An 11,885-nucleotide genomic window follows, 5' to 3' on the forward strand; every position below is an offset into this window, starting at 1 on the left:
CCTACGACGTACCGCTTCCCCTCCCTCCACTTTCTCCTCATGACGTCCACGCGTCCGCAACAGGTGGATGTCGGCTCCCTAGATGTGCCACAGGTACGTGCTCTCCGTGGAGACTTATGTGTACTAGTTGCTTGATGTACGAAAGCAACTGGAACTGGAGTTGAAGCAGTTTGCGACGATGTTTGGCCAGCTCAAGTTGGCCCAGTCGCGCTTCCAGAGCTGCTTGGAAAGTGTGGACGAGATCCGCCCAGAAAATCAAGGCACGTATACGACCTACTAACTCTAGACAAAACCACCCTCGTTCCTCTGACAGCGTCGCTGTATGTGCCAGGACGCCTAGCCGACCCCGATAAAGTGATTGTGGATATCGGCACTGGCTACTTTGTCGAAAAGGTACGTCACAGTCCCGTCTTACCCCAGACGCGTGCGGAAGCTCGGAGTTTGTACCAAGACAAAGTCAACTATGTTGTGAAGAATATGGAGCAGCTGCAAGAGACCATTCATCGCAAGCAGGACAACTTGCGTGTGGTAGGCGAACTATTGCAGGTGGTACGTACAAACGGACGGGCACAATCTCATTCTAGAAACTTCTCCGTGGCGAGAAAGGCTCGTCGGAAAACTAGTGCTATGTATACCAAGGTGTTTGTGGATTGTAGACCCATAGCGCAGCTAGTCACCCAGGATGCCTCATGTTCGCCCGACGGACGCTTTGGAAGGCGGTGGAAACGTCGGTGAGGGCGATGGACACGCTGCCTCCACATGACGCCGCCATTCTCCTACGTTGGCAGCCAGCGGGTGGGAAGGCTTACCATCGAACGTAGAGGATGACGAACCCGGTTGTGTGTGCGTACCTGCAAAGCTGACGGTAGATCTGGACATTGAGTTTGTGAATGGCCCACCGCCTTCGCGCCCAGGCGGTAACCGTATTGTCCTGGAATTGTACAAGGACAAGGTGCCCAAGACCGCAGAGAACTTCCGTGCGCTGTGCACAGGCGAGAAGGGCATGGGCCAGGCGGGCAAGAAGCTCACATTTGAAGGAAGTCTTTTCCACCGTGTGATTCCACACTTTATGATCCAGGGTGGTGACTTTACCAACTTCAATGGCACGGGTGGTGAGTCGATTTACGGCGAAAAGTTTGAGGACGAGAACCTGGAGGGCAAGCATGATGAGCCCTTCTTGTTGTCCATGGCAAACGCTGGTCCCAACACAAATGGATCGCAGTTTTTCATTACTACGGTGCCCACGCCGCATTTGGACGGCAAGCACGTCGTGTTTGGCCGCGTTCGCAAGGGCAAGGATGTAGTTCGGCACATTGAGCAGAGCAAGACAGGGGCCAACGACCGCCCTGTGGACGACATCAAGATTGCGGCGTGTGGCGAGTTTACGCCAGAGCAGCTGCAGGATGCATCGTTTGACTATGGCATCAAGCCTGACACCACAGGCGACAAGTATGAGCCCTACCCCGAAGACTCCGAGTTGCCGCTCGAAGAAAAGCCTGAGACGGCACTGGAGGTGGCTGAGGACCTTAAGGCGATTGCTGCCAAGCTTGTTGGCCAGGGCGAATGGGGCTTGGCGCGTGAAAGTATGTATTCGATCTCACTCACCAGCAGAATACGAAAAGGCGCTCCGATACCTCTTTGTGAACCCACACTTGCCTGAATCGACGGACAAGACGTTTGCGGCGAACTACCGTGCGCTGCGTACGCCGCTCCAGCTGAATGCCGCGCTATGTGCACTCAAAACAGTGCCGCCGATTGCGGAGGAGGCTGAAGCGCTTACGACGCAGGTCATTGAACGCGGCGCCGAAGGTGGTTTGGGTGCGCCCACGGAGGCGGAAATGGCCAAGGCGCACTTCCGCCGGGCCTTGGCGTACGCGACTCTGAAACGCGATGACGATGCCAAAGCCGATCTCGACAAAGCGCTGACGTACGCACCGAACGATGCGGGCATTCTTAAGGAGAAGAATGCGTTGGAAAAGCGCCGTCAGGCGCGTCTGGCCAAGCAGCGTGCTGCGTACAGCAAGATGTTCTCATAGGAGTACCCAGTCTATCTATGTATCGAATCTATAGCGCATTTACGACTGGTCACCCAGCTCGGAAAGCACATCGCGCAAGTGGTTCAGAATCACATCAATGTCGTTGCGTGACGAGTCGCATACCGACACGCCCATATGGCCGATACGGAAGTACTGGTCCTTGCAGTCCTTGTGCAGACCCGCACCAAACACGACACCACGCTGAGCCATCTTCGGGAGGATATCGGCGGCACCAAAGCCGGTAGGGTACCGCACGGCGGTCATACCGTTGGCCACACCGCCTTCACGCGAATCGGGGAGCGCCAGCTGCTCCAGACCCAGCTCAGCAATCGTCTTCTTCACCTTCTGCGACGCCTCACGGTGCAGCTGGAAGCGCTGCGAAAGCGACACAGAGCCTTGCGTCATGGTCTTGAGCGAGCAGTGCAGGGCGTACACCAAGTTCACAGAAGGCGTCGCAAAGTACGACGGCTTGCGGGCCTCGTACGACTTCATCACCGGGATCCACTTCTTCCACGAGCCAAAGTACGTGCCGGGCGGAACGCTGCGCTTCTCAAACGTCTCAATCGCACGCTGGCTAGCCACGGCCAAGCACAGGCCAGGCGGGCAGCCAAGACCCTTCTGCGACGCAAACAGAATGTAGTCCACGCCCCATGCCTCCATGTGAATCTCTTCGGAGCCGACACTGCATACACCATCGACAATGATCAGTGTGTCAGGGCTGACCTCCTGCACGACCTTGGCAATGCTCTCGACATCGTTCAGAATACCCGTCGAAGTGTCGACGTGCGTAATAGTAATGGCCTTGTACTTCTTTTCCTTGAGTGCATTTGCAATCTCTTCGCGCGTCGAGCGACCGCCCACCGGCGCAGTAAGCTGCGTCGGCTTGGCGCCGTACGTCTCCAGGCACTCTGTCAGGCTGTCGCCAAAGTAGCCCGTCGTAAGCACGAGCACGTCCTCACCCGGCTGGATCAGGTTCGCTGCGGCCATGTCCCAGCCCAGCGTACCTGAACCAGCAATGATGAAGGGCTGGCTGTTCGGCGCATCCACGACTTGGCGGATCATCTCCAGCGACTCGCCAAAGATAGGCAAAAAGTCAGGCGAGATGTGCGCCATCGATGGGTGTGCATTCGCAAGAAGCACATCATCCGCGACCTCAATGGGGCCGGGGATCATAAGGAGCTTGTGGTCGGCTTGCTTAAACGACGACATGGTGGTATAGAAGAAGGGATACCCAGGCTGCCCACGCACGCTCTAAAGAGCCGTCAGTCCGTCCGTCCCCGCAGCGAGCGGGCCTATGGAGGCAAGCCAAGTCCGGCCGTGCGTATGCGTATGACATAAGCATGAGTGTCATCCATTCATCAAGGTACGAAGCAGGCAGGCCAGCACGTCGGCACGCACGCAGTATGACGGCCTGGCCGAAGGAGGTGGTCGAGGAGGCGCTACGTCTACCACCTACCAGTGCGCTACCGCGCATCCGGACAGAGCCGCCGCTCGAGCGCATTCAGACGGCTCTGCAACATATGGATATTGTATACACGCCTTCGACGACCCTGGAGCCTTGCGACGAAGAATGGGAGGCTCTGCAAGATCGTATTGATGCAGCGCGGGCAGATCCTACAGAGCGTGCCTTTGTGCAGGCATGGCTCACGCGCCTAATCGAATCGGAGATCGCCTGGCTCGAAGATACCCCGGCACGCCGTGCCCTGCTGGATCAGGCGGCGTCCTGTATGGCCTCCATGTCCTCAGCGCTGGAGGCTGGCGACTTGGTTCGTGAGTTTACATTTCCCATGGAGGCCGAAACGATCCCCTCCTGTGTCCAAGGCGGCCCTGGCATGTCCGTGTCGATCACAGTGCGTGACGCGGCCCTTCCGCCCTCGGACGCACAGAGTGTTCAAGGCGCAGCGGAGGCCGCTGACGCGGTCGGTATGCAGACCTATGCAAGTTCCATTTTGATGTGTGACTTGTTTGTGCGACGACCTGGTGCATGGCATCGCGCCCTTGAGGCAGAAGCGTCGCCGCGCTCGACGCTTACCGTGATGGAATTGGGGGCAGGGACAGGGATTGTGGGGATGGTCGTAGCACGCGCACTCGATCAACACATCAGCCCTGTGCAGCATGCTACCGTATACCTTACAGACTACCATGCTGATGTGATGACCAACTTGCTGCACAATGTAAAGGAGCATTTGCACGTTGCCAAGGATCGTGTCGAGGTCGTGTGCGAGGCTTTGGATTGGCGCGCTTTGCATGATCTCGTGTACCCAGACGAAGCCTGTGGGGAGACCGTAGCCTGCCGGATCCCTCCGCCACAATCCATCTCCTTGCTGCTGGTGGCGGACCCTATCTACTCGCCAATGCATGCGACATGGCTCCTGCCTGCGATTGTATACCTTCTGGCCCTCCCTACCACGGACCCTGATGCACGCGCGCATATTCTGCTGCCTGTTCGTGTGGCTGGCCGCCTGGCGGAGCTGTACAAGACGGTGGATGTAGCACTAGCCCGCCAAGCACCGCGGCAAGGTTTCCGGCTGTGCCGCCAATCGCAAACGCACTTACCACGGCGCTACGGCTTAGGACGGCGTGATGAGCGCGAGTACATCTGGACAGTACTTGCATGGGAAAAGCTGGTGTAATGTACATACATACAGATGCTATGCACGACGGAACGTACGACCACTTGCCGTCTTCCGTTCTTTTTCGGCATGCTCCGGCTTGGCGCGGTTCAGGACTTTGAGGAACTCAGCGACACGCGAGCGCATGCGGCTGTGCATGTAGGCCTTGGAGCATTTGACTGGTCGTCAGGAAAGCAAAGTACATACTGTGGTAGTGCAAGTAGTCGCGGAACAGCTGAATGTGCGAAATGGTCGTCGCACGCACGTCAGGGTGCGCAAAGTGGCGAGGGAACAGAACGAACGTCACGTAGCCCGTGTTGTCGGAGCGACTTGCACCGACCATCTCGCGCACTTCCAACGGCGGTTCGCGGTTGGAGTACAGCACTTGCGGCGCATTCTGCAGCGCAGGACGACGACGCGCATCGACAAACTCCTGGAGGAATACTTTACCGAAGATCCGGTCCGTCTCCTCCTCAAATCGTGTGCTAATCACCACCGTCACACGGTCATGCGATGGCTGGATATACATGGCCTCGTCGGCCCGGTAGTGAAGCGGAAGCAGCGTGCCGCTAGGCGGCGCAGTGCCTGGCTCATACTGCTGCTCAAGCTTGGCTTGCTCCTGAAACGCACGCTCAAACGGGGCAGCCATCGCATGACGTTTGAGGAGTGCAACAGCGCCGATCAGAGCATCACGGTCCGCTGCGGCGATGTGAGAAGATCGATAACGTACCACCCGGCGGCGGCACAGCCGCATAATCAAAGGACAATGTGATATTATAACCTGCTTCCGTCTCAGGGCGGATCCAAGTACCATACATCTGATGCAGCTGCTCCATAGCACCGTACTGCACCAGCTCCGGCCAGCATCGGATGTCCATCGAAAGGACTAGGGGCCCTTCCTTGGTCGACTCCATATGATACGCTACACCGTCAAAGTCAGTGAACATTTGGTCCACAGAGCCAGGTCTGCTACGTTAATGCACATCCACATACGTCTCAAACTTGCTCGTAAGCACATCACGAATGATCGTGTTCTCCGCGCCTAGCAAGATCATCGTCGTCAGCGCCCCACGATGGTCAAGAGAGAGCCCGTGAGCACCTTGGCTGTTGGTATAGGAAGTATGGGCGGCCCGCGCGCACGGGGAATTATGTGTCTATGAGGGAGGCGCCGTGCCACTAGAAGCTTGGCGCTCGTCAAGGCGAGCGAGTTTCTCGCGGATCGCATCGCGTTCTCGGCGCAGATGGAAGTGCTCCAGCTCCAGGCTGTAATGGTAAGCCAGTATAGTACGTACCTTGATAGCTTCTTTTGGATCTGAGCACGTGTGGGCGCCGCGTCTACCTCGTCCGGAACTGGCGCGATGGCAGGCGCAGGCGCAGGCGAGAACGGAGGCTGTGTGGCCAAGGACGTCGAGCCCTCACCTTCGTGTGTCAGGTTCCCAGCCCGACGTCGGTCTACCCATTCACTCAGCTTCATACCGCCCCAGAATCCCAGCGGCAAAATCATCAGCGTGACCAGCGCAAGGACCCACCGAATACGTGGTATGCCGAACCATACCGGGGACGACGTCGCAGGCGTGTGCCCGGGTTCTGCAGGGGCTGAGCGGCGTGGCACGGGTTTCTCATGCGACATAGGCTCACGACGTACAGCACAGGTGGACATACGCCGTGTCCAGCTGGAGCCTGGGCGTGGCAACGGAGAAGGTCGACGCCATGTCGACTTCCACTGCCTGGTCGGTGCAGCGGTAAATACCGACCATGTGAGCTCACGGATATGCTGTACACTCGCGAATGTCTCACGCACAATGGCGTGCCAGATTCGCTGCGCTTTGGCTACCCAGGGGGCAATCCAACGATGAGACAGGATGCGAGCTATGATCGTACGACGTGCTGGCAGTTCTGGCATAGCAGCCATCTGGGCAGGTACAGAGGCAGGGGACGTACGTTCCCATGCCTCTAAGGTCAGCGCAGAAGGCGTGCGATCCGACCAACCACCGCCCGACGGGATGCCGAGGCGTGTGAGGCGCCGCAAAATGCTGTACTCCATAGCGCGCATCATTCGTGTCCCGAAGCTTTCAGCGCCCCATAACTCACGCGTGAGGATGCTAGTGCACGTTGCTGTCATGTGTGGGTATGTCGACGTCAGCTGGCGTTGAATTTGGTCAGCAAAGGCCATATCGGTGGTGATGCGATCACCAATGACCAGAATATGTGGCGGAAGGGTAGGGTCGGCGCTGTGCAGGGCGAGTGTCGCGATATAGTCGACGACCTGCTTCGCACATGCTTTGCCTGGTTTCTTCACAGGATGGCACAGGACAGGCACGCCGAGATTCGAGGAGACGTTCTCGGCGGCCAAAGCGTCAGGGTCCTTGCTGGAGCCTGCCGAGTTGCTCACAATCAAGATGTTGTCATCACCAAACACGGCTTTGCACTCATCCCATGTTTCCTGAAGAGGCGTCGCAAGTTGGTCCACATAGGGCCGAGTCTAGAGTAAGAAAAAGGATACGTACCAAACAATTGTCCTTGTCGTACACAATGTACCGTACACCATTGTTGTACACTTTTCGCCAGTCGAGCTGACGGAGAGCTGTGGTAAGATGGTATCTTTACGTACAATTCACCTGGATGTGCGGCACAATCACGCCAGGGCGTGCCATCGCACGTACGACGGCCCACACTCCTGGTAAGTTCATCGTCGAAGCACTGGGTGAAGGAGTGGAGATGCACAAGTCGGCGCGAACTCCACGTAAATTCGGGCTAATTTTGTCGTGCGCCTTGTATTCGGTGGACGATGAGGGAGCTGGACGACATTTTTTCGCCGCTCTCGCAGAGTGCTACGGCCAGCAAACACTCGAAGCGCAAGCGTCTTGAAGCTGAGGGAGGTGCATCGAAGAAGAAAAGTGGTGCTGTTACCTCCTCCTCTGCCGTATCGACGGATGCAAGCGCAACGCACACGACGTCTAGCTCCAAGAAGGCCAAGTCGCGCACGTCCAACGAGGGGACTAGCTCGAGTACATCGAAGAAGAAGGATGTGCCTGTGGTCGTGCATGACATGTCCAAGGCGTCTTCGATGCCCAAGCAGGCGCCTCGGCCTCGTGATGACGACGATGCGGCCTTTGCAGATACTCGCGGGACAGAACGTACGTGGCAGATCGACTTACGCAGGCAAACGTACCGAAGAAGGCTTCCGCATATTCACAGAAGAGGAACTTAAGCTCAACCAAGGCGGAGGTATGTATCCCACCATGGCATTTACATGCAGGCACACCGCTTTGTCCTTTTGACTGTGATTGCTGTATGTTTTGTCGACGACTAACTCTCCCTAGGCTACTGAATACCCTACATAGACGTATCCATACCTTTCTGAGACTCCAACATACATACAAAGGCTCATGCTGAGTAGACAGGCTCTCGACAACGGAGCTGCTGACAAAGCGCCCTGGAAGACAGGAGGCCACGACGACAGGGGCGTGGAGGTCCAGGCAGGCGGCGCAGTCGATTTCTGATTGCAGTCCAGCATGACGGCCTTGTCAGACGAATCGTTCTGGCAGTCGCTTGCGCTGGAGCCTGGAGCTCAGGCGACGCAGTGCCGAGAGGAGATTGCGAAGGAGCTTCTTACGCCTACGCATGTGCCCGAGCCAGAATGGATGCTTCATGCTCAGCAGTATGTATGATGTACAGACTTCTTACCGCTAGACATTGGCCTCGTCCCACTTCATACGAATCGATGCTGGCCTTGGATCCATCGCCTAGCGCTACATCTTTGCAGTTTGTGCGCTCTGGTATGGAAGGCCGAGTGATTGGCTACCGCGAAATGGTCTCTGCTGCTTCGCTGCATGACGTGGACATGCCGACCATGTCGATGCAGCGTCCCATCGCATCACGCCAGAGCTTTGTGCGTGGCTCGACGTCCTCCATGCCATTTCGACCTGGTGGTCTGGATGACGTGACCGTCCCCTTCAGTGAGACGGCGGCGCCTAGCACGTCCATTCGCTCGATCCCCCCTGGGTTCATGCGCGGCTTGCAGGCGGACGACGCCTCGTTGGTTGATACCAGTGTGCCGATATGGCAAGAGCGTGTCGTACAAACCGCACCTACCAGTGTTGATCGAACTGTGATTACCGTCGACAAGGATGGGCTGTACAGAGTGCCGGACGCTGCGCCGACGGCCAAGAACGACGATGCGGTGGTGGACGAGCTGCTACCGGAAGTATCGCTGCCTCGTATGTTCCAAGGTATGGTGACGGCTGCGCCGGAAGAACGCCGTGAGTGGGCGCACATGGTCGACGCGTCCAAGCAGATGACCAACTTTCATGAACTGGTGCCGACTATGGCCCATGAGTACCCCTTCGAGCTCGATACGTTCCAAAAGCAGGCCGTGTACCATTTGGAACGCAGCGAATCTGTGTTTGTGGCCGCCCACACCTCGGCTGGTAAGACCGTGGTGGCCGAGTATGCGATTGCCTTGGCCATGAAACACATGACACGCTGCATCTATACGTCGCCTATCAAGGCGCTTTCGAACCAAAAGTTCCGCGAGTTCAAGCAGACGTTCGGTGCGGAGAACGTGGGTATTCTTACTGGCGATGTGCAAATCAACCCTGAAGCGGCCTGCTTGATCATGACCACTGAAATTTTACGCAGCATGCTGTACCGCGGCGCCGATTTGATTCGTGATGTGGAGTTTGTCATATTCGACGAAGTGCACTATGTCAACGACCAGGAGCGTGGCGTCGTATGGGAAGAAGTGATTATTCTTCTTCCGCAGCATGTGAACATTGTCCTGCTCTCGGCTACGGTACCCAACACGAAAGAGTTTGCGGATTGGGTCGGCCGTACGAAGCGGAAAGACGTCTATGTGATCTCGACGCCCAAACGTCCTGTGCCGCTCGAGCATTTCTTGTATGCTGGCAAAGAGCTCTACAAGATCGTCGATGCCAATGGCCGTTTCTTGTCGAAGGGCGTGCATGATGCCTCCGATGCCCTCAAGTCGAAGCAGGAGCGCGAAGCTGAGTCTGTGGCTGGTCATGGTGGCGCCGCTCGCGGAGGCGCCGCTGGCCGTGGTGCCGCGCGTGGGGCGGGACGAGGTGCTACAGGCCGTGGTGGCGCAGGTCGCGGGGCGTCTCGTGGTGGTGGTGGCGGCACCGTGGCACGTCGTAGCGGTATGGCGACGGACAAATCGTTGTGGGTCCATCTGATCGGTCTGCTTCGGAAGCAAAGTTTGCTGCCGGTCGTCGTGTTTGTGTTCTCCAAGCGTAAGTGCGAGGAGTATGCCGACTCGCTTCCCAACACAGATCTATGCAATGCCAGTGAAAAGAGTGAAGTGCACATCGTGATTGAGCGCAGTCTCACGCGACTCAAGGAGCTTGATCGTGCGCTACCGCAGATTACACGGATGCGCGACCTGCTAAGCCGGGGAATCGGTGTGCACCACAGTGGTCTGCTTCCCATTGTCAAGGAGATGGTCGAGCTGCTCTTCCAGCGCGGCCTGGTCAAAGTCTTGTTTGCGACCGAAACGTTTGCGATGGGCGTGAATATGCCTGCTCGCTCGGTCGTCTTTTCTGGCCTGCGCAAACACGATGGCCAAAACTTCCGATACCTGTTGCCGGGCGAGTACACGCAAATGTCCGGTCGTGCTGGCCGTCGAGGTTTGGACGAAACGGGTGTTGTGATTATCGTCTCTGAAGATCCGGACGTTCACATCCTCAATCGCATGATTCTGGGGCAATCGACGAAGCTCAAGTCACAATTCCGTATTACGTACAGCATGATCCTGAACTTGCTGCGTGTCGAAGCACTTAAGGTGGAAGAAATGATCAAGCGGTCGTTCTCTGAGAACGCGACGCAACGTTTGCTCCCAGAGCAACAAAAGACTCTGCAAGCACTGCAAAAGAAGGTGGCTGCTATGGAGCCTGAGTTTGCTAGCTGTGCTATCCCGATCGATGCTATGGAGTCCCTGTACGACCTGTCGTACGATGCGGTGCGTTTGAACGATACCCTGCTATCCCTTGCGTACCATCATTCCCAGGGCGTCAAGAACCTCGCACCGGGCCGCGTCGTGTTGCTGCGTATGGGCGTGCAAGGCTTTGCGCCTGCATTCATTGTGCGTCCTGTGACAGGCGCACGTTTCCTCGTGCTTGCCGCCCTGACGCCGGGCCAGAAACAAGCTCGTCGGAAGGACGATACGATGCCTGTGTGGATTTCGCCCGTGCTGGCGTCGCAGCTGCGGACCGACGAATGGCAGCCGGAGACGATGGAGGTGTCACTGAGTAAAATTGCGTTGGTCACCTCGTTTATCGAGTCCATTCCCGCCGCCTCCATTCAGTCGCGGCGCCCGTCTGCATTGCGTCGTGGCATAGAACTGCTTCGTCCTTCTATTGAGCAGATCTCCGAGCACCTAACGAAGGCTGGCGACAATGCTGCGTTGGCCGTCGTGGATCTTGAAGTGGATTGGGCCCGCTTGCGTCGCTTGGACTTCCATGATGCACGCAAAGAGCGCAATATGGCGTTAGAGTCATTGATTACTGTGCAAGGTATTATGACGCACGACGACTTTGTGCGGGAGTTTAGGCTGATGCACAAACGCAAGTCGCTCACTCGCGAAATGACACGAGTCAGTGCGCTGCTCTCCAACGAAAACCTCGAGCTGCTACCCGACTACCACCAGCGTATTGACGTGCTGAAAGCGCTGCGGTTCATCGATCCCGACTCGGAAACTGTCTTGCTCAAGGGCCGCGTGGCCTGTGAAATCAAGAGCGCCAACGAGTTGATTCTCACCGAGCTGATTCTCGACAACACTTTTGTCGAGTATGCACCCGAAGACATTGCCGCATTGCTTAGCGTGTTCCACTTCAAGGACAAGACAACGATCGAGCCGGCTCTCACTGAGACGCAAAAAGAAGGCTATGCGCGCATCCTAGACGCCGCTGATCGCGTAGCCGCCGTCCAGACGGCGCACCAACTTAATTCGGAAGACGATGCGTCGACCATGCGCACTGGCCTTATGGAAGTCGTGTATCAGTGGGCGAAGGGCATGCACTTCCACGAGATTATGAAGCTCACAGATGTGGGCGAAGGCACGATTGTCCGCTGCATCACGCGACTTGATGAAACGTTCCGCGAAGTACGCGATGCCTCTCGTGTGATTGGTGATTTGGACCTATTCCAGAAAATGGAACAGTGTCAGCAGCTCATCCGTCGTGACATTGTTTTTGCGGCGAGTCTCTATTTCTAGTAGCCT

The 11,885-nt window shown here is 56.9% G+C and overlaps 7 protein-coding genes across 7 annotated transcripts; 4 read left to right on the plus strand and 3 right to left on the minus strand.

Annotated features, from left to right (window-relative positions):
• Nucleotides 1-39: 39 nt before the first annotated feature.
• Malapachy_3895 (peptidyl-prolyl cis-trans isomerase) lies at nucleotides 40-2,036 on the plus strand (the record flags this gene model as incomplete). The annotated part of the gene is made up of 6 exons (XM_018138354.1): nucleotides 40-93; nucleotides 128-230; nucleotides 287-393; nucleotides 421-549; nucleotides 824-1,583; nucleotides 1,612-2,036. 6 exons carry the CDS (start codon nucleotides 40-42, stop codon nucleotides 2,034-2,036), a joined length of 1,578 nt encoding a protein of 525 aa, XP_017991830.1.
• A 39-nt stretch (nucleotides 2,037-2,075) lies between these two features.
• Malapachy_3900 (plp-dependent transferase) lies at nucleotides 2,076-3,245 on the minus strand (the record flags this gene model as incomplete). The annotated part of the gene is made up of 1 exon (XM_018138359.1): nucleotides 2,076-3,245. One exon carries the CDS (start codon nucleotides 3,243-3,245, stop codon nucleotides 2,076-2,078), a length of 1,170 nt encoding a protein of 389 aa, XP_017992102.1.
• A 194-nt stretch (nucleotides 3,246-3,439) lies between these two features.
• Nucleotides 3,440-4,669, plus strand: Malapachy_3916 (hypothetical protein; the record flags this gene model as incomplete). The annotated part of the gene is made up of 1 exon (XM_018138375.1): nucleotides 3,440-4,669. The coding sequence occupies one exon, from the start codon at nucleotides 3,440-3,442 to the stop codon at nucleotides 4,667-4,669; it is 1,230 nt and encodes a 409-aa protein (XP_017991755.1).
• An 18-nt stretch (nucleotides 4,670-4,687) lies between these two features.
• Nucleotides 4,688-5,703, minus strand: Malapachy_3904 (arc35-subunit of the arp2 3 complex; the record flags this gene model as incomplete). Its single annotated transcript, XM_018138363.1, has 4 exons — nucleotides 4,688-4,827; nucleotides 4,856-5,347; nucleotides 5,379-5,614; nucleotides 5,642-5,703. 4 exons carry the CDS (start codon nucleotides 5,701-5,703, stop codon nucleotides 4,688-4,690), a joined length of 930 nt encoding a protein of 309 aa, XP_017992106.1.
• A 99-nt stretch (nucleotides 5,704-5,802) lies between these two features.
• On the minus strand, nucleotides 5,803-7,338 carry Malapachy_3929 (hypothetical protein; the record flags this gene model as incomplete). Its single annotated transcript, XM_018138388.1, has 4 exons — nucleotides 5,803-5,911; nucleotides 5,941-7,130; nucleotides 7,156-7,232; nucleotides 7,260-7,338. 4 exons carry the CDS (start codon nucleotides 7,336-7,338, stop codon nucleotides 5,803-5,805), a joined length of 1,455 nt encoding a protein of 484 aa, XP_017991616.1.
• A 98-nt stretch (nucleotides 7,339-7,436) lies between these two features.
• Malapachy_3920 (hypothetical protein) lies at nucleotides 7,437-7,979 on the plus strand (the record flags this gene model as incomplete). The annotated part of the gene is made up of 4 exons (XM_018138379.1): nucleotides 7,437-7,785; nucleotides 7,811-7,876; nucleotides 7,908-7,940; nucleotides 7,972-7,979. 4 exons carry the CDS (start codon nucleotides 7,437-7,439, stop codon nucleotides 7,977-7,979), a joined length of 456 nt encoding a protein of 151 aa, XP_017991922.1.
• A 184-nt stretch (nucleotides 7,980-8,163) lies between these two features.
• Malapachy_3890 (antiviral helicase) lies at nucleotides 8,164-11,879 on the plus strand (the record flags this gene model as incomplete). Its single annotated transcript, XM_018138349.1, has 2 exons — nucleotides 8,164-8,309; nucleotides 8,342-11,879. The coding sequence occupies 2 exons, from the start codon at nucleotides 8,164-8,166 to the stop codon at nucleotides 11,877-11,879; spliced, it is 3,684 nt and encodes a 1,227-aa protein (XP_017991679.1).
• Between the last annotated feature and the right edge of the window lie 6 nt (nucleotides 11,880-11,885).

Source organism: Malassezia pachydermatis (assembly GCF_001278385.1).
Source record: "Malassezia pachydermatis strain CBS 1879 chromosome Unknown scaffold4, whole genome shotgun sequence".
Classification (NCBI taxonomy): Eukaryota; Fungi; Basidiomycota; class Malasseziomycetes; order Malasseziales; family Malasseziaceae; genus Malassezia; species Malassezia pachydermatis.